This window comes from Pristis pectinata, chromosome 16 (genome assembly GCF_009764475.1).
Source record: "Pristis pectinata isolate sPriPec2 chromosome 16, sPriPec2.1.pri, whole genome shotgun sequence".
NCBI classification, from domain to species: Eukaryota; Metazoa; Chordata; class Chondrichthyes; order Rhinopristiformes; family Pristidae; genus Pristis; species Pristis pectinata.
The window spans coordinates 9158524-9181135 of record NC_067420.1 but is presented as its reverse complement, the minus strand read 5'-3'; the positions used below and the strand labels follow the sequence as shown (position 1 = coordinate 9181135).

Here is a 22612-nt window from a genome sequence, read left to right as displayed (position 1 = left end):
GCTTAACCACATCTACTCTGTTCAGTCCTTTCAACATTCTAAATATTTCTGTGAGGTCCCCTCTCATTCTTCTGTACTCCAGTGAGTACAGTCCAAGTGCCGACAAACGCTCATCGTATGTAAGCCCTTTCATTCCAGGAATCATCCTCGTAAATTTTTTCTGAACCCTCTCCAACATCAGCACATCCTTCCTAAGATAAGGGACCCAAAACTGCACACAGTATTCCAGATGAGGCCTCACCAGTGCCCCATAGAGCCTCATCAACACTTCCTTACTTTTATATGTTATAGCTTTCAAAATGAATGCCTACATAGCATTCGCTTTTTTTTACCGCCGATCCGACCTGGTGGTTAACCACAGATGTGATTCATTTATTCAAGAAAGGGAGAGGCATAAAGTGGGTAATTATAGGCCTGTTGGCTTAATGTCTGTCATTGCAAAATGCTGGGGTCTATAATCAATAAAGAAATAGCTAGGAATTTAAAGCAGCTTGATCAAACCAAGTCAACATAATTTTATGAAAGGTAAAATTTGGAAAATTTGCTCGAGCTCTTTGAGGATTTAACAAGAAGAGCTGACAGAGGGACCATCAGTAGATATATATGTTTGGATTTTCAGAAGGCATTTGACAATATGTCACACAATAGACAGTTTCGCAAGACAAAAGCTCAGAGTGTTCAGGGAAGGGGGTTAACAAGGATTTAAAACTGGTAGAATGAAGAGGTCTTTTTCAGGCTGGAAGAACGTAACTCAAGGATTAGTTCTTGGCCCGCAGTTATTTACCATTTATCTTAATGACCTGGAGGAGAGGGCAGAGTGTAAAGTATCCTAGTTTGCCAATGAAATGAAAACAGGTGGGAGGGCATGTTGTGATGAGGATGTTTGGTCTTTGCAATAGGTTGGGTAAATGGGCAAAAACTTGGCAAAATGGAGTTTAATGTGGGCAAGTGTGAGGTCATGCAATTCAATAAGAAGAATCAAAACACAGGCTATTGTCTAAATGAAGAAAGATTGTAGATGAGTGAAGTACAGAGGGATTGAAGTTTACTTGTGCACAAATCGCAAAATATTAGCAGGCAGTTGCATCGTGGTTAGAAAGGGGAATGTCATATTGGCCTTTATTGCAAGAGGGCTGGATTTTAGAAATAGGGAAGTATTGTTGCAATTGTATGGGGTACTGGTGAGGCCACACCTGGTGTACTGTGCACAGTTTTGGTCCCTTTATTTAAAAAAGGATTTTACTGGCATTGGAGGTGATGCAAATAAAATTTACTGAAGTCATTCCTGGGATGAGGGGTTAACTGTCACGTGGAAAAGGTGAAGAGAATGGGGTTGAAAGAAAATCATCCATGACTAAATGGAGGAGCTGGCTCGATGGGCTGAACAACATGATTCTGCTCCTATATCTCATGGTCTTATGAGATAGTTGTCCTATCATGAGCAGCTAAAGAAATTAGATCTACATTCTATGGAGTTTAGAAGAATGAAGAATAATCTTATTGAAATATATAAGATACTGATGGGGCATGACAGGGTAGATGTTGAGATGTTTCCACTAGTGGGAGAGTCTCCAATGAAATTCAACAAGTTTCAAGATTAGGGGCTGGTTATTTAAAACTGTGGTGCATAGAAATGCCTTCTTGCAGAACGTGGTGAACCTCTGGGATTGTCTACCCTAAAGAGTCGTGGCAGCAAAGTCACTGGGAGGAAGTAGATACATGTTTGAAAGATCAGGGAATTGAGGTTTATAGGAAACTGGCACAGAAGAGGGGATAGGACCTGGGGCAGATCAGCCATGATCATATTAAATGACGAGGTAAGCTTGAGAAGCTGAATATCCTACTCCTGTTCCGACTTTCTTATGTTCTTATCCCTACTGAGGCCGATCACTGATGAACCTCCTGCCCTGCAGTAGGTCTTATTCTCATGAGTGGAATGTAGATGTTTCATTATACTGCATGTAAGAGTCATTGCCCATGCATGCTAATCCATCAGTTGGAAGCACCAAGCATTTCTGACGTGGAGCTGCTGCCAGAATAGAGAAACTACATTGCAAGCTTGTAAATAGCTCAAAAAGAAGCCTAAAACCCTTGCCCAGATCTGTATAAAAGAGGAGGAGCATTTAGTTAGCATAGATAACATGACTGGACCTGATGGTGCAGCGAGGGGTGGGGGCAGCGGGGTGGGGTGGGGGGGGGGTGAGTCAAGGACATGTGATTCAAAGATGGATTCCCAACCGAGGAATCTTCACAGTGTTCCTTCCAGTGGATGCTGCCGTCTTCTTTGTCCATAGTAAGCTTTGCTCCATTGTTGGCCCTCACTGGGGTAGGCTCTTAACTGTTTGGGCTGTAGATGATTTCAAAGACATGAAGCATGCTGAGAATCCATGCCTGTCATGGTTATCACCTCAATTCTGGATCCTCAGTGGACTGTCCACCTATGGGTTGTGTTATGTTTGTTCCTCATCAAGAGACAAACTTCACATGGTTATAACACCTGAACATTTTATTAACCAACACACCAGACTGGCTTGCTTTCCCTCTCTTTTTATAGCCACTTCCTGTTCCTCCATGTGATCCCTTGCATTGCCTACTGGGAACTGTAGTTCTTTATTATAACTACATAATAACACATAATAACAGAGGTTAGGCCCTTTTTTTTGTGAACCTCAGCCTTCAGCTACCCTGTAGATGTACCTTGAGGTTTGGTGGAGATGCCAATCCAAACCTGCCTTACTTTACGTTTAGTTAGTTCCTGCACCTCCTGGGCATTGACCTGGTGTCTCCACCTCAAATCTGTGGTATTCTCCAGCAGAGAAGCCAGGAGTCTCTTTGTGAGTGTGGCTGCAAGACAATGTGGACACACTGTGGCTCCTATAGGTTGGGAGTCAACAGGTTGTCTGTGACATGCTGACTGACAAAAGCATTGTTTTTGGGTCCTTGGGATTCTCAATGTTGACCAAGGTACAATCAGAGCAAAGCTGATACAGCTTCAGAAGTAATGAGAGGAGCCTACTTTAAAGATTACAATGCACGTTCAGTTTAAGTGGTTGTTCCACAAGATGTAATTGAGGGGGTGGGGGGAGAGGGAGGTGGGGGAAGGTAATGGAAGACTGGGATTCTTAAAGGATTGTGAAGTGTGAGGAATCTCAAACCCAGACTCAGACTCAGCCCAGTCTTAATGACGCTCAATGAAACAAGTGACCAATCTGGCCCCAGGAAGTGTGTTGGTCATTTGAATATTTTAATGAGGATGCTTGCCTCAGATATTAGCTTATTTATGCAAATGGGTTTGTCAGGTTTCAGGAAATCCGACGGCTGAAAGGAGGTGGGTTCAGGAGGTAAATATCTGTGCTACACAGCTGCAGGGGTTGGAGAAGCAAGGCTACTCGTCATTGGCTTGGTTCACCAAGCTAAACTCTCCCCACTCCCACCCCAATTTTCCAAGTTCCTTTCCCATCCTTGTCCTTCACCAGCCCTCCCTATTCTCCACTTCAGAATTCCTTCCAACACCACTTGCTCTCCAATCTCACCAAGTATTCCTACTCCTTTAATTTGTACTTCCAGTCTTGATTTTGCCCCTTCTCCCCAACTTTCTCATCTTCCCTTCCATACTCTCTGCCAGAGGCCACCAGCCCTACAGTACCTCCTTCAACACCACCTCCCAACAAATATTTGGAAAAGATATGATAGGATACCTTCATTAGTCACATGTACATCGAAACACACACTGAAATACGTCTTTTGCGTAGAGTGTTCTGAGGGCAGCCCACAAGTGTCGCCATGCATCCGGTGCCAACATAGCATGCCCACAACTTCCTAAACCGTACGCCTTTGGAACGTGAGAGGAAACCGGAACACCTGGAGGAAACCCTCGCAGGCACGGGGACAACATACAAACTCCTTACAGACAGTAGCGGGAATTGAACCTGGGTCGCTAACGCTCTAAACCACTACACTACCATGCCTGCCCTACATGGTACATGGTACATAAGTACATGGATAGGAGCGGTTTAGAGAGAAATGGGCCAAATGTGAGCAAATGGGACCAGCTTAGTGGGCACCATGGTAGGCATGGACAAGTTGGGCTGAAGGGCCTGTTTCCATGCTGTATCACTCAATGACTCTATGACATATCAGGCCTTCAGGTACAATAGTGTTTAGTTCACTGAGCTAGTGGAAGCACTAATTGAAAAACAGTTCTGCTAACTTCTTTTTTATTAAACCAGCTCTGCTTTCTAAGGTATAATCTAGATTTTCAGGAATGGTCTTAATTCACTGTTGTCTGATGGGGATTTGACAGGTACTCTATCGACCGTAACACTGACTTGGAGAGAATATTTAACGTGGATGCAAACACTGGACAGATCACTATTGCCAAAAGATTGGATCGGGAGACAGCAGGATGGCACAATATCACCGTGATAGCAATGGAGGCAGGTAGGTGACTGTCAGACATGTTGGTTCAAATCCAAACCCTTCAGACCAATGCAAAAGATGAGGGGGAAAACTAGCTGCTTCCAGTTAACAAGGTGAAGATGCTGCTGGATAAGTTGAAACAGAAACACAAGGTAATTGGTGGAGATCTGAAGCACAGACTATTTAAAGAGAAGATAATGGGGCCAAATAAGGATGTAGTGGTGGGTAAAAATGCATTGCCTACACTGAGGGCAACTGACGAAGGAGAAACTGATACAGGCAAAAAGCAGGGAGTTTATTTGACCTTACTAGATAACAAACTCAGAGATATGTGGTGAGCATGGATAATGAAACAATTTGAAAAAGAATAATTCAGAAAGAAATTGGTGAATGCCATTTAACTCCAATTGTTTCGTATGATTAAGTGATTGCTTGGAATTGCTGCACATCTCCAAGCTACAGACTATTTTGTGATTGAAAATGCAGATTTATTTTACCATTTTGTTTTCAATTTGCTTATTTAAAATGTTGATCAAGTTCCACAAGTGCATTAGAAATTACCATTGGGAGATAATGATGACTAACCACTGGGCATTTAACTTTAAGAGAATTTCATACTTATTTCTGATGCACCTGGAACAATCAGCTCTATACCAAAAGCTTTCAGCCTTATAATCAGAATAAACTTGTGTTTTCTTATTTGTTCGTGTTGTTGCTCCTCTATGGAATCATTTTCTTCCCATTCCTTTAAATGCCCAGTCACCGATATCCCTTGATTACTCATGGTATGGTGCCTGGGTTAAGGCTTTCAAGGTGGTTGTTAGCATTTTGCAAGATTTCAATGAGATTGGTATAGAGAAAATTAAGGGGAAAACTAAACTAAGGGCCAGAGAAATAATGTCCAAATGGGAATTCAGAAAAAAATAACTTGGGGAATGTGAAATATGGAACTCGCAACTTTAGCATTGAGTGAACAACATAAATGTGCTTAAGGAGAAACTAGTGGGAAAGAAATATGTTGAAAGGAATGTGAGGTTGTCTCCTGTTGTACAAACACCCACGTGGACTAATTCAGTGAATCGTTTGTCTCTGGACTGTAAATTCTTTTTAATTTTGTGTAATGGTCTCACACTGTCGATGTTTTCTCTCCTTCATTTCCATGCTGGAGATTTATGTTTGCCTTGTGGTTGGTAAATGTCAGTTGAATAATTGTATTTGATGGCCAGCATTCTTGAAAGTGAATTCCAATGCAAGGAATACCCACTGAAAGCAACAGATTGGGATGGGCATCCCACAACTCCCCTCAGTTTAACTGAATCACGATTGTTACAGCTAGGGTGTACTGACTGATGTAGGATGAAGGTGAAAGAGAGGAGTTTCCTTTCACAAGATACTCAGAGATTTGTCCTCAGTCCCATTTGCAATATCAAAGTGCATTTGCATTGAACCTCACAGGAAGGAAGTTTTGGAAGGAGCACATACAGCATGCACTTTTACCAAGGACAAAACTCTTCCTTCAGTTTTAAAATTGTTGCATTGGTTTTGCTGTATATCTGTGTCTATTTGAACACTCTGCAGTCCGTTGTTTATAACCATGGATTCCTGCACAGAGCTCATTATAGTTTTATAATCTAGCAATGGTATTTACACTCACAACAGAGTTAACATCTGACTCTGTTGTGAGTGTAAATACCATTGGAATGTGTTACATTCCTCCATTAATAATGAAAACCAAATATAAGAAAACAAACATTCAAAATAACTGTCCAGTCTCAACTTGCTTTATTTAGGCACAGTGTAAAGCTGTCTTCTACACTCTTGTGCACTTATGGTTTCCAGTCTCCAGTCTCCATGAAAGACATCTCCATATTCATCTGTGAGTTACTCAGCTGAAGTGCTTGCTTGCATTGAACTGACCTTCATGATCCTATCACAGCAAACCTTTATCAGTCCTACCTGTGTGCTGAATTATTCCCAAGTTTTCTGGTCTAATTTAGTAAAACATATATCAAGGGCCCCTTGATTCTTTGTGTTCACTGTTCTCAGACAGTATTTCCCAACTGGCTTCAGTGTAATCTTGTTGTATGTCAACAGCACATAACTCATTGATTTGAACTGCACAGTAGACAGCTGACAGACCTGCTGCCTCATAGCTCCAGCGATACAGGTTCAATCCCAACCTCCAGTGCTCTGTGTGTGGAGTTTACATGTTCTCCCTGTGACCGCATGGATTTCCTCCGGATGCTCCTGTTTCCTCCCACATCCCAAAGACATGTGGGTAGGTAGGTTAATCGACGATTGTGGGTAGGTAGGTTAATCGACGATTGTAAGTTGCCCTGTCGCATAGGTAAGTGGTAGAATCTGAGGGCAATTGATGGGAATGTGGGAATAATGAAATGGATTTGGGTCTGATGTCTAAAGGGTGGTTGATGTTTGGTGTGGACTCGATGGGCTGAAGGCTTCGTTTCTCTGCTGCTTCCTTCTATGGCTCATTGACTCTAAAACTGATGACTCGCTTCATGAGGACATTACACTGTTTTTGAGTCACATTGTAATGCCACTGACTGCCCTTACCCTTGGTGGGGATACATTCATCAGATGTCCCTTCCACTGCACTGACCTTTTTTGGCACCCAAGTAATGCCTCCTTCTTACCTTTCAGACACCTATAAAACCTCCACTGGAATGAATAGGCTCAGGGATTCTGCAGCAGATTCATCCCAGCACAGAATACATGGGCTAATTCCCCACATCTCATCAAGGTAGTGTCCTGCCAGCTTGCAGAGTTTAGCTGCGGCCATTCTGACAGCTTCTATCAGTTGGATACACGTGGATAGGTTGAGCGAGCCTTAGAGTGAAGGAGGATGAGAGGTGACTTGATAGAGGTGTACAAGATGATAAGAGGCAGAGATCGAGTGGACAGTCAGAGATTTTTTCCCAGGGCTACAAAGGCTAACACGAGGGGACATAATTTTAAGGTGTTTGGAGGAAGATATAAGGGGGATGTCAGGGGTAAGTCTTTTACACAGAGTAGTGGAATGCACTGCCGGCAGAGGTTGTGGGAGCAGATACATTAGGGACATTTAAGAGACTCTTAGATAGACACATGAATGATAGAAAAATGGGGGGCTATGTGGGAGGGAAGGGTTAGATAGATCTTAGAACAGGATAAAATGTCGGCACAACATTGTGAGCTTGTACTGTGCTGTAGTGTTCTATGTTCTATCTATCCAAATCTTGAACTGTCCGGTGTTTCTTGGGTACCCACCTAATGCCTCATCCCACTGTGTCTAGCCAGTGGCTGAGGCATTAATGATCTGACCAGTATTTCCATGGGTGTAATTAGGGGACATTCACTAGGCAGAGAGGCTTGTGTGAAGCAGACTTACCAGCACAGGCCAAGCATGCCCAGTGCCTGTATCTGTGCTGCGATTTCTGTGTAGTGAACACAGTCTGTAAGACTGGATCTATTACATAGAGAACATCAGATCCCACTGTGACTGCTTGAGAATTTGAATTCAGATTAAAATCTCTGGAAATGAAAAGCAAACAGCAGCGAGTAGGTCCTGAAGCTTTCACATCATCATAACAACATTGTGAGTTGATTCATGTAACTTAGAGAAGGAAGCAACATTGTGTGCCGAATGGCCTGTCCAGTGCTGTTCTATGAAATCTGTTCCTTTGGCCATTTTTTTCGCCTCAATCCCACAGAAATATATTTGGCCCTTAACTCACTTCTGAAGTAGCCTCAACAACCTACCCATTAAATTTGAGCGCCAAGGACAACTGCAATGGACAATCTGCCACCTGATGGTAGCAGATGGAATACAATGCAGGGAAGTGTGGGGTCATGCACTTTGGGAGGAAGAGTAAAGGCGTAGACTATTCCCTAAATTGCGAGGAAATTCAGAAATCAGAGGTGCAAATGGACTTGAGAGTCCTAGTTCAGGATTCCCACAAGGTTAACTTGTAGGTTGAGTAGGTAGTAAGGAAGGCAAATGCAATGTTAACATTCATGTCGAGAGGACTAGAATATAAAAGCAAGGATATACTGCTGAGGCGTTGTAAGACATTGGTCAGACCACATTTGGAATCTAAGGAAGAATGTGCTCACATTGGAGAGGGTCCAGAGGAGGTTCACAGGTATGATCCCAGGAATGAAAGGCTTAACATATGAGTAGTGTTTGATGTCTCCGGGCCTGTACTGGACGAAGTTCAGAAGGACAAGGGAGATCTCATTGAAACCTACTGGATGCTGAAAGACCTGGATGGGGCGGATGTGGGGAAGATGTTTCCATTAGTAGACAGTCTAGGATCATCCCTTTAAAACTGAGGTGATGAGATATTTCTTCAGACAGATGGTGGTGAATCTGTGGAATTTGTTGCCAAACAGGGCTGTGGAGGCCAAGTCAATGGATGTATTTGAACAGAAGTTGATAGGTTCATGATTGGTAAGGGTGTTCAGGGTTATGGGTAGTAGGTGGGAGAATGGGTTAAAAAAATCAGCCATGATTGAATGGCAGAGCAGACTTGCTGGGCTGAATGGCCTAATTCTGCTCCTATACCTTATGGTCTTATGCTGGCCTTGGCAGTGACGTACAGATGCAAAGAATGGCTTAAAATGCACTGAGAGGTATGAGTTTCTACAAGAGAGAACAGACCCCAACAGCTGTCCTGAACATTTGCAAGGGCTATCTCTGCTCGACTTCAGGTAGAATTACAGGAAGAAGACTGATATGCAGTACTCAAAGAGTGTGCATTGATGCAAGGAGATGCCAAAATCTGTGAAGTACAAGGTCCAAAATCGCAACTTCAAATTCTGTTTATTTATGGATGATAAGACAAATCATCTTCACAGTCAGACAAACAACAATAAATCAAGACTTACCCCATCCAACACCTCCCTCTGTTTCACATCTCAACCTATTTATTTTCCAATTAATGTTTGCTGCTTCATTAACACCTGTTTTCTACCACTGGTAAATCAGTTTTCACTGCTCTGCACCCAATTGCGTTGAACATAATGAATAGAATGATTTCTTTTCAATAATATTTTTAACTGTACAATTCCCATTACAATACAATGTTTTCATAGATTCTTATGTGAAAATTCTGACACAAAAATAAATTAGAGCAGCTTTACACCTGTTTACATATGTTCAGTTTTGGGCACCACACACCCAGTCTTGGAGACCATGCAGTAAAAATTTGTTACACTGATACATAGACCAAAAGGATTGCATTTTAAGGCTTGTAAACCCTTCCATACAAAAGCATAAGAGATCATCTGACTGAGTCATAGAGTCATTCAGCAGTTCCTTCAGACCACCATCAAGCACCAATTTAGACTAATCCTACTGTCACATACCAGCAACAAAAGAAACACACCGAGTCATGTATGTGTTAAAAATTATTTTATTAATAACTACTTATGATAATAAGAAAAATAAAACTAAAAATGTTAGAATGTTAGAAGTAAAAATGTTAGATCTTAAACATTAACCCCAAAAACTAAATTCGAAGTGTGTGTGTGGCAAATTCCCAAACTCCAAGTCCAGGAATATTTCTCAAAGTTCAGTTTAGCAAGCTGTAAGGTGAAATGTGAACAAAGTCTTCTGTAAAACCACCGTTGACTGAAGAGGAAGTGTAGAGAGAAAATAGAAGTTACGAAATCCGAATGTTCCACGATGGAAACCATACAACACCTCAATCACTGATGATCTCCATTCCTTTGTTCCGAAGTATCTGCCGCCCCGAAAAGCATTCGAGACGTGGCTGTCCACACAAATACCTGTTTCTTTCTACAGGTTAACGACAAAGTGGACTCCACTGGATTCTTCCAAAAATCCAGTCTCTCTCCTCTCTCTCTCCTTCTTTGACTGACTGCTACAAAAACGTCATCACATCCTTATCTCCTGTTGTTGTCATAATCACGCCACACACACAGACACACAGACACACAGACACACACACACACACACACACACACACACACACACACACACACACACACACACACACACACACACACACACACACACACACACACTACCGTGCTATGTTTTAAAGGGACATTCACCAATAGTAACCTAATCCATAACACTACACTAATCCCATTTTATTCTTCCCACATTCCCATCAACTCTCCAAAAGCTCTACTACTCATCCACACAGGAGGGACAATCTAAGTGGCCAATTCACACATCACGTTACACATAGGCAGTAGAAGAGGTCAGGTTTGAGCCCTTGTGGCTGGAGCTGTGACCTACTCTCTGTGCCATTATACCATCCCAGAATGTGCTGTGAGATCTTCAAGATGACAGCACAGAACGCAACAGGTACATCCACTCCAGCGACCCAGAGGAACAGAGGGATCTTGGGGTCCACCCGTCCATAGATCCCTCAAGGTTGACACGCAGATTGATAGGGTTGTTAAGAAGGCATATGGTGTGTTGGCCTTCATTAGTCGGGGTATTGAGCCAAGAGCCACGAGGTGATATTGCAGCTCTATCGGGTTAGACCACACTTGGAGTATCGTGCTCAGTTCTGGTCGCCTCATTATAGTAAGAATGTGGAAGCTTTAGAGATGGTGCAGAGGAGATTTACAAGGATGTTTCCTGGATTGGAGAGCATGTCTTATGAGGATAGGTTGAGTGAGCTAGGACTTTTCTCTTCGGAGAGAAGGAGGATGAGAGGGGATTTGATAGAGGTGTACAATATGATAAGAGGCATAGATCGAGTGGACAGTCAGAGACTTTTTCCTAGGCGACAATGGCTAACATTAGGGGACATAATTTTAAGGTGATTAGAGGAAGATATAAGGGGGATGTCAGGGGTAAATTTTTTTACACAGAGAGTGGTGGGTGCATGGAACGCACTGCTGGCAGAGGTTGTGGAGGCAGATACATTAGGGACGTTTGAGATACTCTTAGATAGACATATGAATGATAGAGAAATAGGGGGCTGTGTGGGAGGGAAAGGTTAGATGGATCTTAGAACAGGATAAAATGTTGGTTGTGAGCCAAAGGGCCTGTACTGTGCTGTAATGTTCTATGTAATCCTGATGTCGAGTGCTGTCTGTGTGGAGTTTGCATATTCTCCCTGTGACTGCGTAGCATCCCCCCAAGTGCTCCAGTAGTTTCTTCCTGTATCCTAAAGACGTGCAGCTTGGTAAGTTAATTGGCCACTGTAAATTGTCCCTAGAGTGTAGGCAAGTAGTAGAATCAGGAGGAGTTGATGGAAATGTGGGAAGAATAAAATGGGTTCGGGTAGGGTTCGTGTCAATGGTCAGTGTGGACTCGATGGGCCAAAGGGCCTGTTTCCCTGCTGTATGATTCTAGGATTAAAAAAAGTTGATCGATGAGGAGCTGCTCCCCTGTGGTGGGATGAGGAATCCTCAGTAGAAGTAAGTAACAAAGTTCGAACGAGGCAGATCGGGGTGATGTCAGGAAATTCTGCATCACACAACACAAAATGGAAATCTGAAGCCAGATCTCCCCAAAAAAAATGTGCGTTAAGTTGAGAGGTCAATTGAACATCTCAAAACTGAGGTTGATGGATTTTTGTAAAGCAAGGATATTTGGGTTTATTGAATCAAGGCGGTTAGATGGAAGGATGTAATCTAATTGAATAGCAAAACAAGCTCAAGGACTGAATGGTTTACTCCTGTTCCTACTTTGTGTCAGCTGGTAAATGCACAAGCCAATGTGTTAAAGGGGATTATGAGTGTTGGATCTGTCAAGGTACAGGGGTACCTTCAATTAAATTCACAAAGGTTTATAACCAGTTCATTGCATTTTTGAAGCAGCACAAAAAAGTATTAATTTTCAATGCTGCCGTAGCGGCTAGCTACACATTACAAAATGATGACACAGAGTCGCTGGTTCGAAATCAGAAGTCGAATGAACGACAGGGGCGCAGTGCACCTTTAATATCCCAAAACTTCCCGCGCTACAGTTCCCACGCTGACGTCACGCGCGGGTCACCTGACTTTCCCGTGCGCAGGCTTTCCTAGCCCGATGATGAGGAAGAAGGAGGGCCCAGCACCATCTTGGATCGGGGCCTCCGACGACATTTGCGATGTCGGGAGCCAGTTCGATGCCGGTGCGGTGAGTCGCTACACTGCAATAATTCCTAAATCCATTGTACATTAACATCAAAACAAGGTTCTCTCCTGACGTTGTTTTTCAATGAAATTATATCTAAACATTGTGAAGCAGGCATAGAAAAACTTCATTTTCATAGATAGTGGCATAGAGTACAAAACTGAGGTTATGGTAAACCTTTAAGACATATTTGCGTCAGACTATGCCATACCTCAGAAATGACAGCACTGCTTAGGAATGCATGAAAGGACAGGTACCAGAGTAGTGTCAGGAATGGACTGGAGAGAACAGAGATGCTGGGATTATTCTTATGGGAACAGAAAGGTTGAGGGGAGATTTGTAGAAGTGTTTGTTATTATGAGGTTCTCTCATAGGGGAGATAAGGTGTAACTGCTTCTATTGGCAGGATACATGATAACCAGAGGACTCACATTTAACCAAATGGGCAAAAATGTCAGAAGGGACTGGAGGAGAATTTTTTCCACAGCATCATCTTGTTCTAATGCAGCACCGGAAAAGATCTTGGAGACAGATTCAACAGTAACTTCTAAAGGAAATTTCCTAAATCCATAAAAAGAAACTTGCAGTGTTCAGGAGGTAGAGAACAGAAGTGGGGCCAGTGGGATAGATCCTCTGAACAGCTTGGGAAGACAAAATATATAACCTTCTCCTGTGTGTGTGCTTCCATAACTGATGGTAGCTTAAATATATTACAAGCACTTGGAAAGAATTGAAGTAGTCCATCTTTTCCAGGGTTTCTTTGCAGATCTTTATTGTCAGAAGTTGATGTTATACAGTGAGGGCAGGTTGGTAGAGGACCTTTGTTTTGAGGATGTCAAATGGAGGGCCAATCTTATCATATAGTTCAGTGAATGAGTTAGCGACGTCTTGGAACTTGACCTCTGAATGTTCCCATTGACTTATTACGTTCACTGACTGAGGTTGGAGTGCCCTTGGTTTGGCGTGGTGGTGATGCAGTTTGAACAGTTTCCCCATCATCCTGCGAGTGAACTCTAGAATGAAAGGAAGCTTGTCGGAGGTGAGGAAGACTGACTTGAGAAAGGCACAGCCTTGCTTGATTGCAGTCTACACTGGGATTTGGTCTATGGTGAACCCATTGGCTGAGAATCGTGGCTAACATGCCATAACATAGCAAGTGCCGATTGCAGATAAATTTCCGAGGGCAGACAAATCTGAGAAGGATTTGCCACAGTCGCACTGAGGGTAAGTTTACCTTTTTCACTGCAGCTCTGCTGTGCAATCAAGCAGTAATAGTGTGTTAAAAATGACTTAGTTCAGATATTGGGGTCTGCCTGATAATCACATAGATGCACCTTAGAAAGGATCTGGATGCATCACGGCTTGGTACAGCAAATGCTCTGCCCAGGACTGCACGAAACTGCAGAGAGTTATGGACACAGCTCAGCACATCACAAAAACCAGCCTCCCCTCCATCGACTCTGTCTACACTTCTTGCTGTCTCAATACAGCAGCCAACATAATTAAAGACCCCGCCCACCCCAGACATTCTCTCTTCTCCCCCCTCCCATCGGGCAAAAGATACAAAAGCCTGTAAGCATGTACCATCAGGCTCAAGGACAGCTTCTATCTCGCTGTTATAAGGCTATTGATCGATCCCCAGTATGATAAGATGGACGCTTGACCTCACATTCTCCCTCATTATGACCTTGCACCTTATTATCTGCCTGCACTGCACTTTCTCTGTAACTGTAACACTATATTCTGCACCCTGTTATTACTTTCCCTTGTACTACCTCAATATACTGATATGATGAAATGATCTGTAGGATGTCATAAGACTTTTGAATGGTTCCCTAGCATGGTAAAGTGGACTCTTGACCTCACAATCTACCTTGCTATGACCTTGCACCTTATTGTCTACCTGCACTGCACTTTCTCTGTATTCTGTATTATTTTACCTTGTACTACCTCAATGCACTGTGTAATGAATTGATCAGTTGTCTGCAAAGGACCGCGCACATTGGGAGTGAGCTGAGATAGTCCAGGGTTTATTTTACCAGGTACAGCTGCAACTGATAGAGAAGATATTCACCCTTCAACCTTCATCCTTTTCAATTCAATCCAGTGTGCTCCCTGACGGCTTAGAAGTTCAGCGTCAAGCAGATTTAACAGAGTGACAAGCACGATAAGTGAGGAATCCAGATTACCTTCATAAAATTCAAACTGAAGAGAGAAGAATAGCCGTCTGGGCAGATTTAGAATAATAATTAATGTAATCCGTTCATTACAATTGATGTTGGCGGTTCAATTCCTCGAGCTGCCAAATGCTTATTTCTGAAATGTCCTGCCATGTTAATTCTTACAAAATTACTCAATAATGAAGAATCAAGGACACTTTGCCAGGTTTATTGCAGGAGATAAGGCAAATTAGTAGTTTAATTCTTTCCCAATGATGTTCATATTCCCCTCCCTTGTGCAGTTTATTTAGCCAGGAGTGCTTTGAGCCAATTTAATTCTTCTTTTGATTGGAGAAAGGAGAGTTGGAAAGGGCTTTGCAGAGCACCAGCAGATGATGAAAACTAGTAAGATCTCAGCACATCTCCACTGAAATTAAAAGCTCTTACCATGGAAGTTAGTACAAGGGTAGGTCTGTTCCTTCTATCACTAATGAGTGGCACTACTAATAGGCCCACTGTCAACAAGAAACATTTGTTCCATTGGTTGATGAACTATCATTCAGTGAGAATAAATTAAACTTCATTAAAAAAAATTTCAGTTTGTGAGATCCATTTCCATTCAGCCGGTAAAGTTGTTGCTTCATAGCTCCAGGGAGCCTGGTTTGTTCTTGATCTCTGTGTGTGTGGAGCTTGCATGTTCTTCGAGTGAGTGTGTGGGTTTCCCTGAGTGCTGAGGTTTCCTCCCACATTCGTAATAGTAGGTTATTTAGCCCTTAGTCTAGGTAAGTGGGAAAATGATCAAGGGGGGATTTCATGGGCATGTGTGAGAGAGAATAATTTGCTGGGGTATACGGAGAGATGGAAAGGGCTGTTGGGACTGTTCTGCTGGGGCTGGCATGGGCCTGGTAGACTGAATGGCATCCTTCTGTGGCATAATAAGTAAGTAAGTCAAGAAGGAGTAACGGAGTCGGAATCCATGGAATTACCTAGACTGTGGTAACAGAGATCAGGGGAATAGAACAAGCAGCTTCCTCTGCCTTTTACTTGTGATCCTAAGGAGCTAGCACATGCTATCTGTTCAGGGTACTGTGTGGTGGTGGAAGGTTATGCCTCATGGTATCAGGATACCTGTCTACAATTGTGAGTTAAAGTACAATTTACATGCAAAATATATTAAAGCAATGTCCACAAACACTTCAAAAAACACACTATGAAAATTATACCCATCAATACAAATATAGCTATAACTATCTCTCACATTCCAAAGGCGTACGGGTTAGGAAGTTGTGGGTATGCTATGTTGGCGTCGGAAGTGTTGGCGACACTTGCGGGCTGCCCCCAGAACACTACTCAAAAGATGCATTTCACTGTGTGTTTCGATGTACATTTGACTAATAAAGAAATCTTATCTTATATATCTGTGATATTGCTGAAGTGTTGTTGACTCGCTCAGCAGGTACAATGAATTTGCTGCATTGTTGTTAGTACTGTCTCTCTCATCAGCCACTCCGCATTAAGCAAACCCAGAACACCCAATGTTAAAAGGACTGGAAATTGCTCTGTTTTGGTAATCTCTGATGACACTGAATGAAATTTTCCCTTCAAGGATGTCACTATGTCCTCTGCAGTTGGTGGCTCTGGCCTCATCTCTCATTGTGTCTCTTTTTGTGAAATGTTTCTTGACATGGTCTCTGCAACTCTTTCTTGTTCTTCTTCAGCTTCTAGTTCCGGGCATGATCAGGGTGTAAAAACCATGTGTTGTATGTATTATGGTTTTGATGCAGAATTAGACCAGACTTTCTGCCTTCAAAGAAAGATGCTTTGTTTATATCTCTACATTATGTGAAGGAACATTGCAGACACTGGGATTGGATATGGGGTGTTGCTGCTTGAAGGTATCATGGGGTTGACCACGTGAACGGGGCTCTCCATGAAGAGCAGTGATGATGGCAGGCAGTGGGTGTGTCAGATACTCTGGGGATCTCAAGAGGTCTGGGCGGACTTGGCTGTTCTGTAAATGGAGCAAGTCGAACTGTTCTTGAGTCACAGTCCTGGAGGAGGACACAGAGCAGAGAAATGTAGTGAATCACAAGAAGATGAAGACAATATTGTGGCTGGTGATTGGAGCTAAGAACACAGAATGGTACAGCACAGGAACAGGCCCTTCAGCCCACAATGTTTGCACTGATCATGATGTCAAATTAAACTCAGTCTCTCCTGCCTGCAATTGATCCAGATCCCTCCATTCCCTGCATAGTCATGTGCCTGTCTAAAAGCCTCTTAAATGCCATTATGGTATTTGCTTCCACCACCACACTTTTCAGCTCATTTCAGCCACCTATCTCCCTATGTGTAAAAAAAAATTGCCCTGCACATCTCCTTTCCTCCTCTCACCTGAATTTCATGCCCTCTAGTACTTGATATTTCTACCCTGGGAGAAAGACTGACTGTCTACCCTATCTACGCCTCTCATAATTTTATAAAGATCTATCAGGTCTCCCCTCAGCCTCCAATGCTCCAGAGAAAACAACCCAAGTTTGTCCAACATCTCATAAGAAACCTTGACTGGACTATTAGGGTCACCACCTGCAGAGGACATAGTAACATCCTTGAAGGGAAAATTTAATCCAGCATCATCAGAGATTTCCAAAACAGAGCAATTTCCAGTCCTTTTAGGAATGGGTGTTCTGGGATTACTTAATGTGGAGTGACCGATGAGAAAGATCAAGAGAAGCTATTTTTCTTTACAATATTTTTATTAAATCCATGAAAAAAATACAGAGTACATGCATCAAAAAAGAAAGTAAAAATACTACTGAATATATTGTACTAAATCGTACTTAGGATTACAATACTCTATATCAATAATCACATATAGTAGTTAGTGAATAAGGAAAGAAAAAATTGAAATATTTTATTACAAACAAAAATCTACCCCCACTACCAAAACCCGAAGCTGTTAGATAGAAGAAACAGCAAGGAAAAACCTTAAAAAATGTAACAGTGTCAGCCAATATCTGCATTTTAGTCCCCAAATCAGAGATTTTTAAAATAATTCAAAAAGGGTCCCCACAGGGTTTGAAAGTCTAGGTTAGATTCAGAAACTGAACAGCGAATCTTCTCTAGATTCAAGTATGACATAACATCCTGTAACCATTGAACATGCGTAGGTGGAGTAGCTTCCTTCTATTTAAGCAATACTGCTCTCCTGGCTATAAGAGAAATAAAAGCCAGAATATGTAAATCAGAAGCCTTCAAAGTTATATCTTTTTCTCCAACAATCCCAGATAGTGCAGTCAAAGGATTAAGTTTAAAATTTATTTTAAAACGTACAGAAAAAGTATGAAAGACCTCTGTCCAATATTTTTAAGACTCTGACAAGTCCAAAACGTGTGAATTAAGGAAGCCATTCTGTTTAAGAGAAACTATTTCATACAATGAACTTGACATTCAGGAGAATTTGTAGAATATTCACTGGTTTAGAGGTGACACTGATGAGGCTGTTTTAATCAGGGCACAGTTCTGAGGAGCAGGCAGGATGCAAAGCCCACAGAGAAGGTAATGGGATGGTAGTTGATGCTGGGGGCAGAGAAATGTGGATGTTACAGATGGTTCAATGGGAAACCATGTGAATTCAGTGGTTGTGAAGGAGCAGGTTACTCTATAGAGGGTAACCAGGAGCCTCCGCATGGCTCAGACACAAGATTTCAAGGGTATGGAACACCATAAGACTATAAGATATAGGAGCAGAATTGGGCCATTAGCCCATTGAGTCTGCTCTGTACATAAAATAAGATAAGGTTTCTTTATTAGTCACATGTACATTGAAACACATAGTGAAATGCATCCTTGCGTAGAATGTTCTGGGGGCAGCCCACAAGTGTCACCATGCTTCTGGTGGCAACGTATCATGCCCACAACTCCTAACCCGTATGCCTTTGGAATGTGGGAGGAAACCCGAGCACCAGAGGAAACCCACGCAGACACAGGGAGAACGAACAAACTCCTTACAGACAGCGGCTGGGATTGAAACCGGGTCGCTGGCACTGTAATAGCATTATGCTAACCGTTACACTACCATGCCTGCCCGGTAGTGGCAGGTAGATTCATGAAGAATCAGGTGCAAACAGAAATATTTCATGCTATCTATTGCACATGGGAGAAGAATGTTTGGAGCAGTACACTTAAGACATTCTGTTGATTGAGGAAGCAGTGATACCACATTGAGATGAACTTCTGAAATACCACGACAGTTTTCCATTGGGAGAGTAAAAGCACTGTTGGGCACATATGCAGGAAGGACTCGTCAAGTTATAAGGGAGGTCAGAAGAAGAGACAACATGATAGTTATGGGCTATGAGCATGAAGGAACAACCATAGGTATAGATAAGGTGGAATCACTCAGACTGAAGGACCTTGCTTTTGAAAGGATCTTGGTGTTGGGTAATGCTGGATCCAGGAGCCACTTACTTTTCCCTGATCAGGGGTAAGCTGGGTTTGGAAGTCACCAATAATCCCAGCCCCCATTCATTGGCAGGTCAGGGTTACAGGCTGCAGCATGTTATTGAATGAGATTGTGATATCGTCTGAAGTGGTGTTGGAACGACAGGCTAAGAGGATGTCCCTAGGATAAGGGGGTTGTCATTTCCAAAACAGTTAAAGAATTTGAATCTCTATTATTTGAGGTTTAAGAGAATGAGGGATGATTTATTGAAACATATAAAATCCTAAGGAGGCATGACAGGGAAGATGTTAAGATGTTTCCACCAGTGGGAGTCTTAAATGAGGGGATAGGGTTACAAGGTAGGGGGGGGGCGATCATCTAAAACTGAGGAGTACAGGAATTTCTTCTTGCAGAGAGTGGTGATTTTTTGGAATATTCTACCCCAGGAGGTTATGGAGGCTAGATCTATGGAGGTACTTAAAGAGGAGGTAGATCATTTGATTTTAGAATCAGGTCAAGGAATTGAGGGCCATGGGGAACCAGGGGTACTTCCCCCTCTCACCTGGACTCGCCTATCACCTGATCTCACCTATCCCATCTGCATGTCCTCCTCCCCCTCCCCCCACCTTCTTATTCTGGCTTCTGCCCTCTTCCTTTACAGTCCTGATGAAGGGTCTTGGCCCGAAACGTCGACCATTTATTTCCCTCCATGGATGCTGCCTGACCTGCTGAGTTCCTCCAGCACTTTTTGTGTATTGCTTGTATCTGTGGGTTTTTTTACACAAAAATCTGATTTTGCACATCTTTTTCTTCATTGGCTTGTATAATTTATGTTCTGTGTGTTGTCTGAACCTACCTGCCCGTGATCCTGTGACAAGTAAGTTTATCATTGTACATGTCCCTCACCATACTTGTGCACATGACAATAAACTCAACTTGACATGACTGACTCTACTGTCTTTCTGATGAAGGTGTTCCCACAGCACTGTTGGGGAGGGAGTTCCAGGATTTGAACCAAACAATGATGAAAGACCATCTATATATTTCCAAGTCAGATGGTGTGTGACTTAAGATAGATGTAAATCTACTTGAGAGGAATCTGAAAGTAGTGGTGTACCCAATTCTCCTGTTACCCTTGTTTTTCTTGATGACAGAGGATGAGAGTTTGGGAGATGAAATAGGAGTAGGTAGGGTGAGTGACTGCAGTTTATTTTGTAGGTAAAATGCATTGCCCCTTGTGTGTGCCACTGTTGGAAGGAATGAAGTTTTCAGATGGTGGAAGGAATGCCAGTCAAGCAGGCTGCTGTATCCCGGATGGTGTTGAGCATTTTGCGAATTGTTGGTGCCGTGGCAAGTGGAGAATATTCCATCAAGCTCCTAGTTTGTGCCTTGTAGATGGTCAAAAGGCCTTGGGGTAGAAAGATGAGTCACTCGCTGCAGGACACTCAGCTCTCCAGTTCTCGTAGCCATGGTATTTATGACGATAAGTCAGTTGAGTTTCTGATTATTTTTAACTCGAGGGTATAATCTTCCGTGAACGTCTCCACTTCCGCCCATATGATGGAAGGAGGATCACTGACAAAGCTACTGAAGATGATTTGGCCTCAGGCATTGTCCTGAGGATGCCCTAGGGCTTGGATGATTGACCTCCAGCAACCACAGCCATCTTCCTTTGTGCAAGTTATGACTCCAACCACTGGACTATTTTCTCCTTGATGCCTATTTTACTTTAGGGTCCTTGATGCCTCGCTTGTTCAAAAGCTGCCTTAGTGTCAATGGCAGTCACTCTTCCCCTATCTCTAGAACTGAGCTCTTTAGTCCATGCTCAGACCAAGGCTGTAATGAGATCTGGAGTTGAGCAGTCCGAGTAAAACACAACCTGTGCATTGGTGAGTAAAGGAGACTTGACAGCACTACTGATGACACCTTCCATCACTTTGCTAATGATTGAGAGTAGATTGATCAGATGGTTATTAGCCAAGTTGGATTTGTCCTACTTCTTGTGGACAGGACCCACCTGAGGAATGTTGTCAGATGGATGAAACCATACTGGAAGAGTTTGTTCTGTCACTCGCCTCAGTACAATAGCTAGAATGTTGTCTTGTCTCATTGCCTTTGCTGTATCCAGCATTCTCAGCTATTTCTTGATATCAAATGAAGTGACCCAACTTGGCCAGAAGGGAGGCTTCTGTGATTGAGGAGAGTTCAGGGTGGAGCTGAGAAGGATCACGTTTTCTGTGTTTCTGGCTGAATAAGGTTAGAACGTGGAACATGGAATGGTATAGCACAGCAACAGGCCCTTCGGCCCATGATGTTGTGCCGGACTAACTTAAACTAGTAATTAAACACGTAAACTAATCCCTTCTGCCTGCATAATGTCCAAATCCCTCCATTCTCTGCACATTCATATGCCTATCGAAGAGCTCTTAAATTTGCCTCCACTACCACCCCTGTGGGCTGCAAATCTTCAGCAGAAAGCAAAATATTGGAGGAACTCAGTGAGTCTGGCAGGGTGGGTGGAGGGAGAGGAATTGTCAGTGTTTCAGGTCGAGAACCTGCCTCAGAAAACATTACATTTTCCATTTTCAGGTGGAGAAGGAAGATAGCCAGTATAAAGAGGTGAGGAGGGAGGGGGTTACCTGAAAATGGAAAATTCAGTGTTCATACCATTGGGTTGCAGACTACCCAGGCGGAATATGAGGTGTTGTTCTTCCACTTTGCATTTGGCCTTATCCTGTCCTTGCTCCTCTCGGTTTCCTTCCAATCCCCTCTGGCTTTATTGTCGCTTTCCTTTGGATTAAAAATGTTCTTGCCACAGGTCTGGCTACACCTTTGATTGCATCTCAGCACGGGTTTGATTGCACCTGTGGCACGGTAGTGTTGCCTGTGGCACGGTAGCATAGCAGTTAGCGTAACGCTTTACAGCGCCAGCGACCTGGGTTCAATTCAGGCCGCTGTCTGTAAGGAGTTTGTACTTTCTCCCCGAGTCTGTGTGGGTTTCCTCCGGGTGCTCCAGTTTCCTCCCATTTTCCAAAGACTTACAGGTTAGGTAGTTATGGGCATGCTATGTTGATGCCAGAAGCCTGGTGACACTTGTGGGCTGCCCCCAGAACATTCTACACAAAAAAGATGCATTTCACTGTGTGTTTTGATGTACAAATTGCTAATAAAGATATCTGATCTTGTCTCTTATTTTACCTCAATGGTAATATTCTGAGATTCTGCAGCAGCACTCAGTCATTGAGTTGCTTTTGTTCAGATTGCAAATGGAAGCTGTGACATCAGCCATTATACACTGCATTATGATTGGCCTGCATGTACTGGAGAAGAACAGGCCAATAATCCCCACCAGAAAAGATAGTAATTAGTTTATTATTGTCACATGTACCAGTGAAAAACCTTGCTGTGTCATTTCACCAAATCAGTACATCAAAGTAATACAAAGGAAGAGCAATAACCAAATGCAGAATATAGTGTTACAGTTAC

At 42.8% G+C, this 22612-nt stretch overlaps 1 protein-coding gene across 3 annotated transcripts in view; it reads left to right on the top strand.

Annotated features, from left to right (window-relative positions):
- Positions 1-22612, top strand: part of LOC127578699 (cadherin-22) — a 783176-nt gene that overhangs the window by 523657 nt on the left and 236907 nt on the right. For all 3 annotated transcript variants that reach the window (XR_007957561.1, XM_052031006.1, XM_052031005.1), the window contains exon 8: positions 4304-4440. Coding sequence is in view for 2 of the 3 variants with exons in the window: in XM_052031006.1 (XP_051886966.1) it covers positions 4304-4440 (137 nt within the window). In the remaining variant the exon portion in view is untranslated. The remainder of the gene's footprint in view (positions 1-4303; positions 4441-22612) is intronic.